Below are 14,859 nucleotides of genomic sequence, written 5' to 3'. Positions count from 1 at the left end.
TTTTCTCATTTCTTACAGCATAACATCACTCCATAATATTCATATGCCAATACTTACTTGGCCATTCCTCATTTGATGGCCATTCCTCATTTGATGAACATTCCCCAAGTTTCTGGGTTTTTTTGTCACTACAAAAAGAGCTGCTATAAATATTTTTGTACATAAAAGACATTTTCTTCATTCTTTGGTCTCTTTTGGGCAGAGGCTTAGCAGTGCTGAGTCAAAGAACATGAATTGTTGAGTAATTTTTTGTCTGTAATACCAAATGGCTCTCCAGAATGATTGTATTATTTACAAGTCCACCAAAAGTACATCAATGTTCCTGGCTTCCCATAGTCCTTGCAAACACTTATCATTTTTTTTGGTCATCTTTGCCACTCTAATGGGTGTGAATTGGAGTCTCATAATTTGTTTAATTTTCATTTCTCTGATTATTAGTGATTTGAAGCATTTTTTCATAAGGCTTTTGATAGCTTGGGTTTCTTTTCTTGAGAACTGTCTGCTCATATTCTTAAACCATTTTATGACTCTTTTTCTTACAAATTTAAATCAGTTCTTCATAAATCTTGGGAATTTTACCTTTACCAGAGAAATTTGCTGTAAATATTTTTTCCTAAATATTTTCCTTTTAATATTAGCCTTATTAGATTTGTTTGTGCAAAACTTTTCCAATTTTAGGCAACCAAAATTGTCCATTTTGTCCTCTGTGATCCTCTTTTCCTTATTTAGTCATGAACTTTCTCCTATACATAGATTTGATCATTTTTTTTTCTTTTTACTCTTTATTTATGATGTGACCTTCATTTAATCTTAGAGGAAGCTATGTGGCAGAATGGATAGAGTCCTGGTCCTGGAGTCAGGAAGAACTGAGTTTAAAATATGACCTTAGATACTAGCTGTATGACTCTGGACAAGTGACTTAACTTCTGCCTCAGGCAGGGTTCTATCTCTGTAAAATAGGGATAATAATAACACTAACCTCCCAAGATTTTGTGAGGATCACGTGAGGTACTATTTATAAAGCGCTTAGCACAGTTCTTGGTACATGGTAGGACCTTAATAAAGGCTTGTTTCCTTCCATCCTTTATAGAGACATATGAACATGTGAAGTATGAGTTAATTGCAGTAGCCCTTTTATCATAGGAAAACTTTTCATTCAGTGCCTATATATTAAGCAATTGCTACTATGCCATCCTGTGCTAAACTTGGGGACACAAAGAATGGTAAAACAATTCCTTCCCTCAAGGAGCTTACATTCAAATGGGAAAGAAAATATATCAATAATTAGGTTCACATAAGATATATACCAAGTAGATGGAAGGTGATCTCAGGGTAGGGAAGGCACCCAGTTGCCAACTAGGAAAAACAGGAAAGACCTCCTGTGGAAGGTCATAGTTGAGCTGAGTCTTGAAGGAGCCCAGGGATTCTAAGATTCAGAGGTGGGGAGAGCCAATGTAAAGGAAGGGAGATAGATGGGAGTGTTATGTACCAGGAATAGCATGCAGGACAGAGGAAGAGAGAGGAAATTAAGTTATTTATATGGTGCCTACTTTGTGCCAAGCACAGCTGCCAGTATAACTAGATGGTAGAGGCATGAAAGATTGTAAAATGTAAGAAGGCTAGAAAGGTAGGAAGGAACCAGGGAATGAAGAGCTTTAAATGCTAAACATAGGGTAGCTAGGTGGTGCCGTGGATGAGGCACTGGGCCTGGAGGCAGGGAGACCTGAGCTCAAATCTGGCCTCAGACACTTACTAGCTGTGTGACCTTGGGCAAGTCACTTAACCTTTTTCCATCAGTTTCCTCATCTGTAAAAGGAGCTAGAGAAGGAAATGGCAAACCACTCCAGTATCTTTTCCAAGAAAATCCCAAATGGGGTCATGAATAATTTGAGGTGACTAAAGAACAAAAAAGAGCTAAACCTAGGACATTATATTTTATCCTAGAGGTAATAGGGAACCATTGGACATTATTGAATAAAGGAATGACATAAGTCAGACCAAGCTTTAGAAAAATCATTTTGGCATCTGAGCGGAAGGTGAATTGGAGTAGGGAGAGACTTAAGGTAGGGGGACCTCCTAATTCTGAATTTAGTGTTGTGTTCGGTGAAGCTTACTCTCTGACAATGAGGACTCTATATATTAGTCCACATACTCTTGTTACTTGCCTATTCTCATAAGCAATATAGTTGTTTTTTTTAAAGAAGCATTTCATTCATTCATTCATTTATTTGTTGTTTATTTAGAGGAGGCAATTGGGGTTAAGAGTCTGTGAACAGGTAATCACAATGTCATGAGACTTATGTGAAAACCAGATTTATTACAAGAGAAATGAATGTGTATGTGGAACTCAAAGGGTTCCCAGTCTTTACAGAAGTATGCATTTTTATAATAGTAGGACAGGGGGAGGAGGGGAAATCAGCAAGAGGCATGACATGGAGGGGGAAGGGACAGTGCAGCAAAGATGAGGAAAAAAGTCAAGACCACTCCACACGGGGAGGAACAAGGTGATGGCAAAAGCCAAATTCTTTTCCCCTGGGAACTGCTAGACTATGAAGATAGGAGGATCTGCTTATTTGCAAAGGACCCCCTGTCTTGCCTCCCAAGGACAGACAGGGAGTCCAGTTTAAGGTGCAACAACAAATTTTGTCTAGGGGGGAGCTTTGTCCTTGACACATTTAGGGTCTCCTGCATGCCCTGGGTGAGTGTTTCTGGAAAATAAAGCAACTCAAAAAGTTCAGGGGCCGCTCGCTGCAAGTAAGCATCTGAGACCAGATTTGAACTGAGGTCCTCCTGACTCCAGGAGCTCTATCTACTTTGCCACCAAGCTGTCCCACATAAGCAATATAGTTTAAAAGAAAATGGTGTAGAGTAAGTGTAGGAGCAAGAAAGGGAAGTAATGAAGTGAGTAGGGCAGAGCAGGAGATGGCTTTATATTCCTTTAAAGACATATTGACCATAATAAAAGTCCTGGAATGAAGGATATCTGTAACTTCCTTTTTGGTATACAGTACTTTAGTTTAGGAATTTGTAATTTCTAACTTGGGTGTGTCTCTGCTGAATCAGTCTACTAGGAATACTTGCACACTACTTGTCTATAATTAGACTTGAGATGGGATACTGATGGCCACTAACAACAGCACTTATACATACTCCTTTCCTAACCAGACTGAAGTGATTCACAGTCAAAAGTATATTTGAGGCCACCGGCCTCTGCACTCTGCAAAGGGAAGGGAGTTCAAAGGCTGGACTACAACTTGTTGAGTATGTTACAGAGCATCACAGTGTCTGATAGAAATGGATCCCTGTGGGCTGCATCCTGAGTTAAGAAAGCCACAAATTAACATTATCTGCATTGTATTGTATTTTTATTTCTTTTGTTAAACATTTCCCAGTTGCATTTTAATCTGGTTTAGGCCACACTCAGGAGTTTGCACACCAGGGATTGTGGTTACTGTTGTAGATGGTGAGGCCTCAAAATCTCCAAGTGTCTACAATTGTCTTATCATAAGACCATCTGACATCTTATCCCACCCCTTCATTTTATATGTATTACAATACTATTGGACCACTACTTATGTGGAGATTTTCTTACAGTAACTAGCCAACTGAATTATATGTAAGGGTCACCTTGTCTGCTCATACTAGTTATAAACTTGCAAAAGTTCACTCTGAGTTACTCCTCCTTTGTACTGAGTTCTCCAGAAGAACTGATAAATCTTTCATTCATTTGCTGTTGGGGAAATAAAACTTCGCAAACATAGTTTAGAATGATCAGATGCCTTTCAAACAGTTTATGTTACTTTGTAGATTAACAAAGAAATAAGTATTACTATGAAACTTTCTTTTAAAAGAACCCAGAAAGAAAGCTTCTAAAAAGAAAGCAGCAGTAATGAGTAAAAATAGGATGAGAAAGGGTGCCACACCCTCCAGTGGGACCACTTGTAAAAATTTGTAAGTGGTTCATTCTTGAGCCACTTAAAACTAGACATCTTTTCATACTCTTCTCTTCCCTTTTAGTTCTGCCATGCTGCTCTCCTCCTGTCTAACCTGATCATCCAGTGTTTTTAAAAGGGTAGATACCCCTACTTCTCTTAGAAACTGCGCATGCTGCATTTTGACCTTTTGGTATCGTAATTTAATATGACTTAACATTTTTATGTGAACTTCCAACTACAACTTATGTGTATTCTATGTTATTCTAAAAGTACTTGAACATGAATATAACACAGTCATAATGGAAATATTACCTAGCATTTGTAAAGAGTCTTATAATTTTACAAAACACTTATTCACAAGCAGCTCCATGAGTTAGAAAAGTCTTTTCCCCAGTTTTACAAATAAAGAAACTAGGTGTAAAAAACCAAAATTACTTGTTTAAGGTCACAAAGGCAGCATCAACTCTAGAATTAAAACTTATTGTAGTCTTATCTCCTATTTTTGGTTATCCAGAATATTCTCCTGCTCTTAAGAACAATGTGTTCTTGGTTTGAAGATCTAATTATATATAAAAAATTTAGGGAAAGCACTCTTTAAAACCATTTCTTGATTTGTCAGTACTTCATTGTGTGAGCTTGGGCAAATCATCTAACCTCTCTAGTACCTTAATTTCCTCATCTGTAAAAATTCATATAATATTTACTCTCTTTTCTATGTCATCGAGATGTTTTGAGGCTAAAAGAATATAATTTATGTAAAATGCTTTGAGTTCTTAGGAGCAATGTTATTATACAAATCCAAAGATTGATAATTGTACTTTATTAACAACTTAGAAATGAAAATTAATTACAGATGTTTATATTTTAAGTCAGATCCCTTTAGTTCATTAGGAGTGAGAGCTACTCTAAGACCTGTAAGTCCCTTCCCACCATGTCATGTAGAATTTTGGAGAAACAAAGAAGGAGGTTACTAAATTGGTAGATGAGGAAATACAGTCATAGGACTACACCTGTGATTTCAGTAAATGAGGAAACTTGTACAGACTCTTCCTGCAACTTATAGCCTTACAGAATTGCTTAGAACATTGTTAAATGACTTGAACAGGGTCACCATGGCCAATATATATCAGAAGTGGGACTCTGATTCAGGGCTTCCTGGCTCTAAGACCAACTCTCTATTCAATATACCATTTTACGAGTAGGAGATAGTTTGCCTGGATTGTGGCAAGACTTTTGATAAAATTTGTCATACTCTTTTTGTGAAGAAGATAGAAAGATGTGAAGTGCATTTTAACATAATTAGATGAATTCAAAACTATTTGAATGATTGAACTCAAAGAGTAGTTATTAATGGTTCGCTGTCAACATGGAAAGTAGTCTTCTATGGAATACCCCCAGGGATCTGTTCTTGGGCCAATGCTGTTTACCATTTTTGTCACTTATTTGGGTAGAGGTGTAAATGCATGCTCTTCTAGTTTGCAGGTGGCATTACACTTAAGAGAGGTGATAGCTAGCCCACTGGCAGATAGGATCAGTAGCCAAAAGAATGTCAACAGACTGGAGCATTGGGTTGAAATGATTAAGAAGAAATTCAGCAAGGATAAGTATAAAGCCTTAGACTAGGGTTCAAAATATCAACTTCAAGTATAAAACGGGAAAGAGTAGTGTTGGGTGGGCATCTGAGGTGGTTAGTGGACTGCAAGCTGAATATGAATCAGCAGAATATTGTGGCAGCTGAAAAAGCTTATGTGATCTTGGGCTGCCGTGAGAGAGGCTTGGCTTCCAGGAATAAGGAGATGATCAACTCTGTACTCTGCCCTGTCAAACCTTGTCTGGAGATTTGAGTTTATTTCTGTCCAGAGAACGACAAGAGACCATGTTATAGGAAGGTCAAGTGAAGGAACTAGAAATATTTAGCTCAGAGAAAAGAAGCCTCATCAGGAAGATCATAGCTGTTTTAAAGTACCTAAAGGGTTGTGTGGAAGAGACATTTGACTTGTTCCATTTGGCCCTAAAGAGAAGAATCAGGAGCAGGGGGTGGGAGTTTCAAAGGACGCTTGATGTTAAGAAAAACTTCCTAGAAATTTGAGCTGTTCAGAAGTGAATTGGACTGCCTTCAAGAAGTGGTAGGTTGACTTCTTTGGAAGGCTTGACACAGAAGCTGGCCACTTGCCAGATATGTTACAGTGAGAGACTCCTTTAGGGCATGAGTTGAACTTGAAGGCCACCAGAGTCCCTTCTAACTAGCAGAATGCTGGGATTCTGTGAAGAAGTTAAAACAGTGTGGATTTCCTCTGGGACTTTTTTACTTTGAGTTTGGAACTAAGGGGTTATCCCTGAGTTATTATCTATATTAAACTTAGATTTCCCCATGGCCAGTTTCACTTTTTCAGGCCTGGATCTCGCCATCAGCTTTAAGCTGGTTTAGCAATAGATATTAACGAATGGGAAGAAGAGAAGCAGCCATATTCATATATGCTATGTTCATACTGTAATCTGTCAGCCATCTATTCATTTGTTCAACAAGCATCTATTAAACAACCTTTTGGAACATCCAGTACATAGATTGGTTCAGAACTCTTTTGCTAAGCTAATGGTGAGATTGGGATCTAGAGCAGGCCACTCTGTACTTTTGTAGTTTGTCAACTGCTGACAGAAAGGCTGTGTTCCTTAATTTTTATAGTATAGAACTAAAGACATTTGTATTTGCCCTAAATTTTGTTGCCTCTCAGTCCTGAATTTCTTGGCTTTGCTGTAGTCATTGTGGGAGAAGCATTGTGGTATAATAGATAGACTGTGGGCCTTGGGGTCATAATGACTTAGGTTCAAGTGGTTCAAGACCTGGCTGTATACTGTGAGTTTTGTGACCAAGAACAAATTCACTTAGCCTCTGCAGGTAGGGGGGCAGTCAGCACTGAGCCACAGAAATGGGCTGGAGACCTACAAAGCAAATTTAAAGTTTAACATCTTCCTATGCTGAGCTAAGATGTTGAATTATATTTTTTTATGATTGTAACTGCAACATTTTTCTCGAACTTTTTTTATCTACAAAAAACTTTATATCCATTTTCTTTATCCTCTCAACCCTGTGGAAGCTAGTGCATTAAGGGGTGTGTGTGTATATGTCTGCAGCTAGATGGACTCAGTGATAGAGCACTGGGCATGGAGTTAGGAAGACCTGTCTCAGACTCAGATGCTTACTAGTCACTTAATTCTGTTTGCCTCAGTCTCCTCATCTGTAAAATGAGCTGAAGAAGGAAATGGCACACCATCCAGTATCTTTGCCAAGAAGACCCCAGTCACAAAGAGTTGGACATGACTAATTGACTAAACAACAACAGAATATATATGTATACATATGTACCACACACACACACACGTGCGCACGCACGCGCACGCACACACACACACACACACCCTACCTGAAAGAACAAAGGCATGAAAAGTATTACGACCTTCATCAACACTGTGCCAAGTGCTAGGGATACAAGTACAAAAGCTTGGTGGTCTATGCCCTCAAGGAACTTATTTTCTAAAGGCAGAGACAAAACCAATGGGGAGGTTGTGGCCAGGGAAGGTGTTTTAGTCAGAAAAATGGAGGGAGGGTGAAGGCCATGGTCTTAAGGTACAAAGTTCAGTGATTTATTATCTCTTCCCTCAGTTTATATGATCTGCATCTTCATTCCACCTCAGCCACACAGAGGTATGGTCATTTCCTTAACAAGTGTTCCACCTGAACAATCCAAAACTACAAAATTCCTGAATCTGATCACAACCGCCTATTACTTGAATTTCTCCCTGTCCCCCTCTTACAGTACTCTCTTATACTTTGCCCTTCCTATACTTCTAGTCACTCTGCTCTTTCCCTGATTTCCTAGCCTGTTACTACTCCTGCTCTGCCTGCACTTATGTTGACCCTTTAGCTAACCAGTTCAAATTTACACTGTCCTTGATCCTTGAATGCTTTGCCTATTGCCCAGTCACTCTTCCTCTCTTTCTAGACCCCCCCCCCATTCTGGATCATTGCCATTGACTGCCTTCTTCTTCACTGGGATTCTCAGTCCTTCCACATGGCAGTAGATTGTCATATTCTTTCTAGTAGCAACAGTAAGATGGACTTGATTTTTATTTTCTGAACAAGAGGTGAAACAGGGTAAAGGGAGGGTATGATTTCTTGGGAGGGTGGCAGGCCAGTGTTTTTGCCTTTCTTTATATCCTCAGACCTTAGCACATGTCCTGCTGAACATGACTGGAGGCAGTCACACACAGGTGCAGCCTATTTTGACAGTCATATCTTTAAGAAATAAAGATAAAGTCTATTGAAGAATTCAGTTTCTTTCTAGGCAGAGATACAAGTAAAGATGACAGGCCACTTTTTAGTTATTTTATGTACTATACTCACTACTGGCAGATTAATCTTCCTAATGCAGAGCTCTTAGTCCATCAGTCATCTCATAATGCTTCAGTGTGTATCCCCATTGCCTGCTGAATAAAATCCATATTTTAAAAGCTGTAATTCTAGGCCCCCCACAATTTGGCTCCAGTCTTCCATTGTAGCTTTTGTGTTTTAATAATCGTCCATTATTCCACCTGAGGTATCTTAAGTTCAGCCAAGTAGTACAACTAACTCCACTGTCCACTAAACAATGCTTTCCAGGCTCCAAGCCTTCAATCATTTTGTTTTCTCCCCCTTTCCACCTTCTCTGCAACTATTAACAGCCTAGCTATCCTCTTCCAATACTAACTCTACTTATTGTAAAGCCCTCTGTAATCCCCTGAAACTGGAAATCTTTCATAGTACTTTGTGCACTTAATTTGTGTACTGTGCACCTAATCTATTTTGTATTATTTTATCTGTGTACATTCTTTATGAACTCTAATAAATTGTAAGATCCTTGAGAGGAGCATGATATGGTAAAAAGGATGCTGTGCAGGGAGGCCAGAGACTTTGGTCAGTCAACAAACATTTATTAATCACCTGCTATATGTCAGCACTCTGCTAGGTGCTGGGGATATATAAACAAAAATTAAACAGTACTCTCGGGAAGCTTACACTCACCTCGTGATCTCAGCTCCCATGGTTTCAATTATTGTCTCTATGCAGATGGCTCTAAGGTTTACTTGTCTATTCCTAACCTCTCTGCAGACCTTCATTCTCACATATCTAACTGCCTAGTAGCTATCTCAGACTAAATATCTCATAAACATCTTGAACCAGCAAGTCCAAAAATGAACTCTTTATCTTCCTCCCAAACCTATGAATCCTCCTAATTTCTCTATTACTGTCTAGCATAGGGCTTCTTAAACTTTTTCCACTTGTGATCCCTTCAGCACTTCTTAAGCTGTGGGTCTCAACACTATCCTTCCAATCATCCAGGCTTCTAACCAGGAGCTTGGCTTCTCACTCTGTCACCCCTGTATTCAATTAGTTGTCAAGCCCTGTCCGTTTTACTTCCATAACATCCCTTGTGCATGTCCTGACCCTGGCAGGTCCTCATCACTTCATACTGTGGCTGTTGCAGTAGCCTGCTAGTTGGTCTCCTTGCCTCCAGTCTTCCCTACTTCAGTCCATCCTCCACTCAGCTGTCAGACTGATCCCAGGTCTATGTCACCTTCCTAGTCAATAAACTCCAGTAGTTGCCTATAGCTTGTTTGTATATAATTGTTTACATGTTGTTTTTGCATTAGACTGTGAGCTCTTTGAGAATAAGGACTATTATTTTGTCTTTCTTTGTAATCCCAGCATGCAGCACAGTGCCTGGCAACTTAGTAGGCACTCAGAAAGTGCTTCTTGACTCAATTTGACTTGGTACAGGCCTTCTTTGCCTCATTTTCAGACTGTTCCCGTAGCTAGTTGGTCTCCCTGCCTCAAGTCTCTCCCCCTTCAACATATTCTCTGCTCAGCTGCCAAAGTGATCTTCCTAAAGCACACAAGTCACTTGTCTATTAATAAACTCCAGTGGTTCCCTATTACCTCTAAGATCAAATATAAAAACTTCTGTTTGATTTTGAAGCCTTTTTACTTCTTCCTATCTGTCCACTCTTATGCTTTACTCTCTTCCATGTACCCTGTGATCCATTGACATTGGCATGGATATTGCACACAGCACTCCATCCCATCTACCTTTTCGCTAGCTGTCCTTCATGCCTTGAATACTCTGCCTTCTCACTTTTGCATTCTGGCTTTCCTGCCTTCAGGACTTATCTCAAATAGCACTTTCTGCAGGCCTTTCCTAGTCCCCCAATTACTAGTGCCTTCTTTCTGAGATGATCTCCCATTTTTGCAGTATATATCTTACTTAAATGGACCTAATTGTTTGCATGTTATCTCCCCCAATAGACTTTGAGCTCCTTGAGAGCCGAGACTCTGTTTTTGCTTTTATTTACTCCCCAGCACTTTGCACAGTGTCAGACACGTGATAAATGCTTAATAAATGCATATTGACTGCCTGAAGTACTTCCAAGTGGAAAAGGTTTCATTGCTGCCTACCAGGTGCCTGGCACTGTGCTGTTCTCTGGGGATACAAAGACAAAAACGACACAGCCCCTGTCCTCCAGGAACTTGCATTCTATTGGCCACAAAGTGATGAAATTTTTTTCAACCATAGCATTAAGATCATTTAGTTAGGTAGAGGAAGCTCTCTCTTCAGTGAATTCACAGCTCTGTGAAGTATTGAGGGAAAGAGAGCTGACATAAAATGATGGGATTCAGAGCTGGCAGGAACCTGAGGCCATGTAGTCCAGCCCCTTTATTTACACATGAAGAAACTGGGGCCACATAGGTGAAGTAACTTGCCAGGATGAACCCTATTTCCCCTCTCTTGAAAGAATCTCATTTTTCACTTTTGTTTCATGGGATGTAAAGTCTTGGGTTTTCCTCTTTACTGTGAATAATTGCCCAGTGTGCTTAATTTGGGTTCAGAAACATGGATCGAACCCTTATGTATTCAAAAACATTTAGAGCAGCTCTTTTTTGGCCATAAACAATTAGAAACAGAAGTTGGGGGACCATCATTTGAGGAATGGCTGAATTATGGTATATGCATGTGATAGAATAGTATGGTACTGTCAGAAATGATTGTAGTGATGAAGAACAGTTTATACAATGATAACAATATTGTAAAGACAGATAACTTTGAAAGGATTAGGAACTCTAATCAATGCAATGTCTAATCATTATTCCAGAGAACTCATGATAAAAAACATGCTATACCCACTTCCTGGACTCAGAGTGAAGATTAAGAAATATCTTTTTTGGACATGGCCGTTGCAGGAATTTTACTTAATTATATATGTTTGTAACAGGGGTTTTTTTTCTTTCTCATGGCAGGGGGAGGATGGGAGGGAAAGAAGGCAGATTTTAATTGATTTTTTAAAGATAAAGTTTAATTAAAAAAATAAACATGAGTCAAAATACAGTTTCCAAGGTTGACTGTATTTTAGGAATCTCTTTAAGAAAGTAATGGGGAGGAATGTGCTGTCAATTCGGAGCTGTCCCAAAGATCAAGAATGGGTATAGCCCTTTAAAAATGGAATTCTGTGTGTGCTATTGAGTATAAAGACCATAGCATTCTACCTACTTGAGAGTAAGAGAAGGCAGATATGTCTGGTAGGTCACTGATACCTTTGGAGGACAGACACCAGAGTTCCTTGACATTATAAGGAATAGTCTTTCAAGTCAGATTTTGACCAGCAGTGTTTATTTGGAGTGACACAGAGGGAGGGAAGAAGGGAAGAGAATGACTTTTAGTTCCATCTGATGTGATTAAATTGTCTGCTCTTTTATCATGCCATCTGGTTGCCTGTCCAGCTGACTACTTTGTTTAGGAAGTAGGAAAAGCTCTTTGTACCTGACAGGTTTTTTCCCAGAAGCTGAGAAGTCTTTTTCATCTTGAAAAGGCACTTAATGGAGGCTTTTAGGTAGAGGATGACATTTATTCCCCAGTTGGCTAAAGGTTAAGTCATTTGGCCTTTAAGGCATTCTCACCACTTAGGTTTAACTAGATAGGGGTAAGAAGTGAGGGAGGCAACGGGGAAAGTGGGTTTTACAAAACTGTTTTAGAATAGTCTGTATTGGTGTCATTTTTCTTAATAAATTTGCATCCTGAGGTTGCTAGTTAGGCAAGTGCTATTTAAAATTAGACATTAAATACAGGGAAATCTAGTTTAGAGCTTAATGGGACCCTAAAAGTTATCATGTTTAACCCCTTCATTTTATAGATAAGGAAGTAGGCTTTAAAAAGTTAAGTGACTTCATTTAAGATCAAATAGTTAATCATAAATAGTAGAGCCAGGAAATTGAAACCAAGTCTTCTGACTCTATATCCATTTCTCTTTCCTGCTATACTGGCCTGCCATTTAAATTCTTAGAAGTGATAGAGGGACACTATGAGATAGGATCACATCTTATATGCTAACTGAGCTATGTCAGAATTGGCTTTCTCTCCTTATGTGTACCTGATGGGGTAGCAGGCATTATTATCCAGTGGTAGATCCAAATCGGTATAATCTCCAGCAAGCATATCTTTAAAATGGGGTCCTATTTCAGGAATAAGATTAGCAGGATTCTAAGGTAGGCCCCACTCAAAAATATTGCTGAATATATAGGAAATTGACTCAAAAATATCTCTACCTAGTAGTTGAGGTCACAGAGTTTGGTTTTTTCCTTTTCCCATCCTTGCACTTCAAAATCTGTCATGTACCTCACCACAAAGGGGGCTACCTGCATGTCTGAATGTGTAAACAGTTTCTGCCTTAGCCTTCCTGCTCTGCTCAGGGTTTCCACTCCTAATAGCAGGTATTCCTTTTCATGATTTCCCCTCACTCTCTCCAGCCTCCTTGCTGTGTGCCTGGAGAGAAGAAGGCCAAGCTCACATTCCCACCCTTGGATCCCTCAGTAGCAGAATTAATTACTTACCTAAGGGCAGAAAGGAACCCCCAGAGAGACACTTACCCCCTTCAAGGGCTGTCCTTGGGGATGCTCTGTGGTCCTTGTGCAAGAATTCTTCTGTGCCTCTTCTCTACTGGAAAGAGATGATGTGGGGAGTTAGGGAGGAGGTTTAGCTGGTGGGAAATTTTTGTTTGTTTTTAAGGAAAAAAAAAAGCCCATTCTGAATCAGTTCTCCCTTCTTGCCTTGGGACACCTTCTCAGCATTTCACTCCTGCCTAACTGCCATTCACAACTGCCCTTTCCAACTGCCAGAGAACCCTTGCCTCTGGTATTCTGTGATGTAAATTATTCCATGCCCTGCTTGAAATGGGTACAGAGCACCGTTGCCACGTGTGCAAGTGTTAGTGTAAGTTTACAGGACCTGAGACTGGGGAGGGGGGGCTTGGGTGGGATTTACATCATTTTGGCTAAAGCACAATAATTTGATCATTTAGTCTTGGCAGGTGACTTTTAGTTTATGCTTTAAATATTTTAAGGGAGGTGGCGGTGACTGTCTTTCCAGAGATTTTTTTTTCCCCTGTGCATTCATGCATACCCAATATCAGGATTTATGTCCTAGAGCATGGATTGGATGGAATTGAAGACTTGGCAACACTGTCGTGAGGGACAGATGATCAAAATGTGGGACCAAGCCTCCTGTAGCTCCTTCGGGTTTGGGGATATCTATGGTCTTTCTCCCTTGCTCTTTGAAATCTCTCAGAATATGGTGAGGATGAGCTATTATTCTCTGTTTTCCTTAAGAAAGTAAGGAAAAGGGTCACTACTCAGAGTGTGCAAAAATGTCCTGTCCCAAGATGAAAGAGCTATATGTATCTATAAGACTTTTCTAAAATGAAGGTTAATAGTTTGTCTTCTGTTGGGGCTAATTGTAGGAAAGTTTACAGTTTAGGCTTACCAGCTTCTGAGTTTGTTCTTTGACTCCTCTGTCTTCACCAGGGAGTGGACCATCTCCAACTGTCTTTCATTTATCTTAAGCCCTTTATTACGGTATGTGACCCCTTATATAATAAACTATTTATCTTAACTAATAAGAATGATTTAAATAAAACATTTTCTATAACAATTATTATAAAATCAGAGGATTAAAATCTTATTTAAATATTCCCAACCTTATTAGATGGGTAAAAATCTCATATGAGTGGTACAGTTTTAGGAAAGTATATTTTACATGTTAAAACTGCATTGATACTGTTGTCTTTAATTTGATTTTGATGAAACATCAGCACTTTCCTTTTCGTTGTAGTTGTCATGGATGATGATGATGACTCGTGTCTCCTTGATCTTATTGGGTAAGCTTCCCATTTAGAAATTAGCAAAACACAGCAAGCTGTGTAAGAGCAACTACATTAACAAGATCTAGTGTGTGGGTTACAACGTGCTGGATGCTTTAAATATTAAATACTCTTCATGATCACTCATTTACTGCCTGAAAAGAGGGACCAGGTATCGGCAAAAAAAAAAAGTATTTAGTGCTATGAAATTAAAGAAAGAATACAAGACACATAAAGATGTAAAGAAGCATCAGTGGGAAGAATGTCTTACTAAAAATAAAGTTTTCTTTTTCTTAGTAAAAGTTAATCTTGAAAGATAGGTGATTCATTGTTTTTATTTTTTTTCTCTTTTTCTCCCCTTTTTTGTTTTTTAGAGACCCACAGGCATTGAACTATTTTCTACATGGACCTAGTAGCAAATCTGTATGTATTATTTTAGAACTTCAACTCACATAAACTTTGTTAATGGTTTCACTTAAAGTAACCATCATTTTGCCAAATCTGTACCTTTTCAGAGCACTGACGACTTGACTAATGCAGGGTATTCTGCAGCCAACTCAAATTCAATTTTCGCCAACTCTAGCGTAAGTATAAGAAATGAACAGCTCTTGAATGCCCTATGCATGCCAAAGGCAGTTAAGGTTTCCTGTCTTGCTGTGAACACTGTATCAGGCTTTTGCTGCTTTTTTTTTAAATGAGTTTC

At 39.1% G+C, this 14,859-nt stretch overlaps 1 protein-coding gene and 1 long non-coding RNA gene across 5 annotated transcripts in view; one reads left to right on the top strand and one right to left on the bottom strand.

The window, feature by feature from the left end:
• Nucleotides 1-8,415, bottom strand: part of LOC144457587 (uncharacterized) — a 29,779-nt gene extending 21,364 nt beyond the window's left edge. The window contains exon 1 of the long non-coding RNA XR_013487018.1: nucleotides 8,338-8,415. This is a non-coding gene — a long non-coding RNA (uncharacterized LOC144457587). The remainder of the gene's footprint in view (nucleotides 1-8,337) is intronic.
• The window catches only part of BICRAL (BICRA like chromatin remodeling complex associated protein), a 103,966-nt gene that overhangs the window by 55,554 nt on the left and 33,553 nt on the right, over nucleotides 1-14,859 (top strand). For 2 of the 4 annotated variants that reach the window (XM_020976805.2, XM_020976804.2), the window contains exons 2-4: nucleotides 14,129-14,174; nucleotides 14,531-14,579; nucleotides 14,672-14,740. In XM_020976805.2, the coding sequence (XP_020832464.1) occupies nucleotides 14,134-14,174; nucleotides 14,531-14,579; nucleotides 14,672-14,740 (159 nt within the window). In that variant the 5' untranslated portion in view covers nucleotides 14,129-14,133. Of the gene's footprint in view, nucleotides 1-9,611; nucleotides 13,232-13,297; nucleotides 13,873-14,128; nucleotides 14,175-14,530; nucleotides 14,580-14,671; nucleotides 14,741-14,859 lie in introns of those variants that run through there. The other 2 variants (XM_020976806.2, XM_020976807.2) reach the window with 2 other exon arrangements.

This window comes from Phascolarctos cinereus, unplaced genomic scaffold (genome assembly GCF_003287225.1).
Source record: "Phascolarctos cinereus isolate Bilbo 61053 unplaced genomic scaffold, phaCin_HiC Scaffold_5;HRSCAF=322, whole genome shotgun sequence".
Classification (NCBI taxonomy): Eukaryota; Metazoa; Chordata; class Mammalia; order Diprotodontia; family Phascolarctidae; genus Phascolarctos; species Phascolarctos cinereus.
Note: the sequence above shows the minus strand (reverse complement) of the source record. Positions and strands in the feature narration are given on the sequence as shown.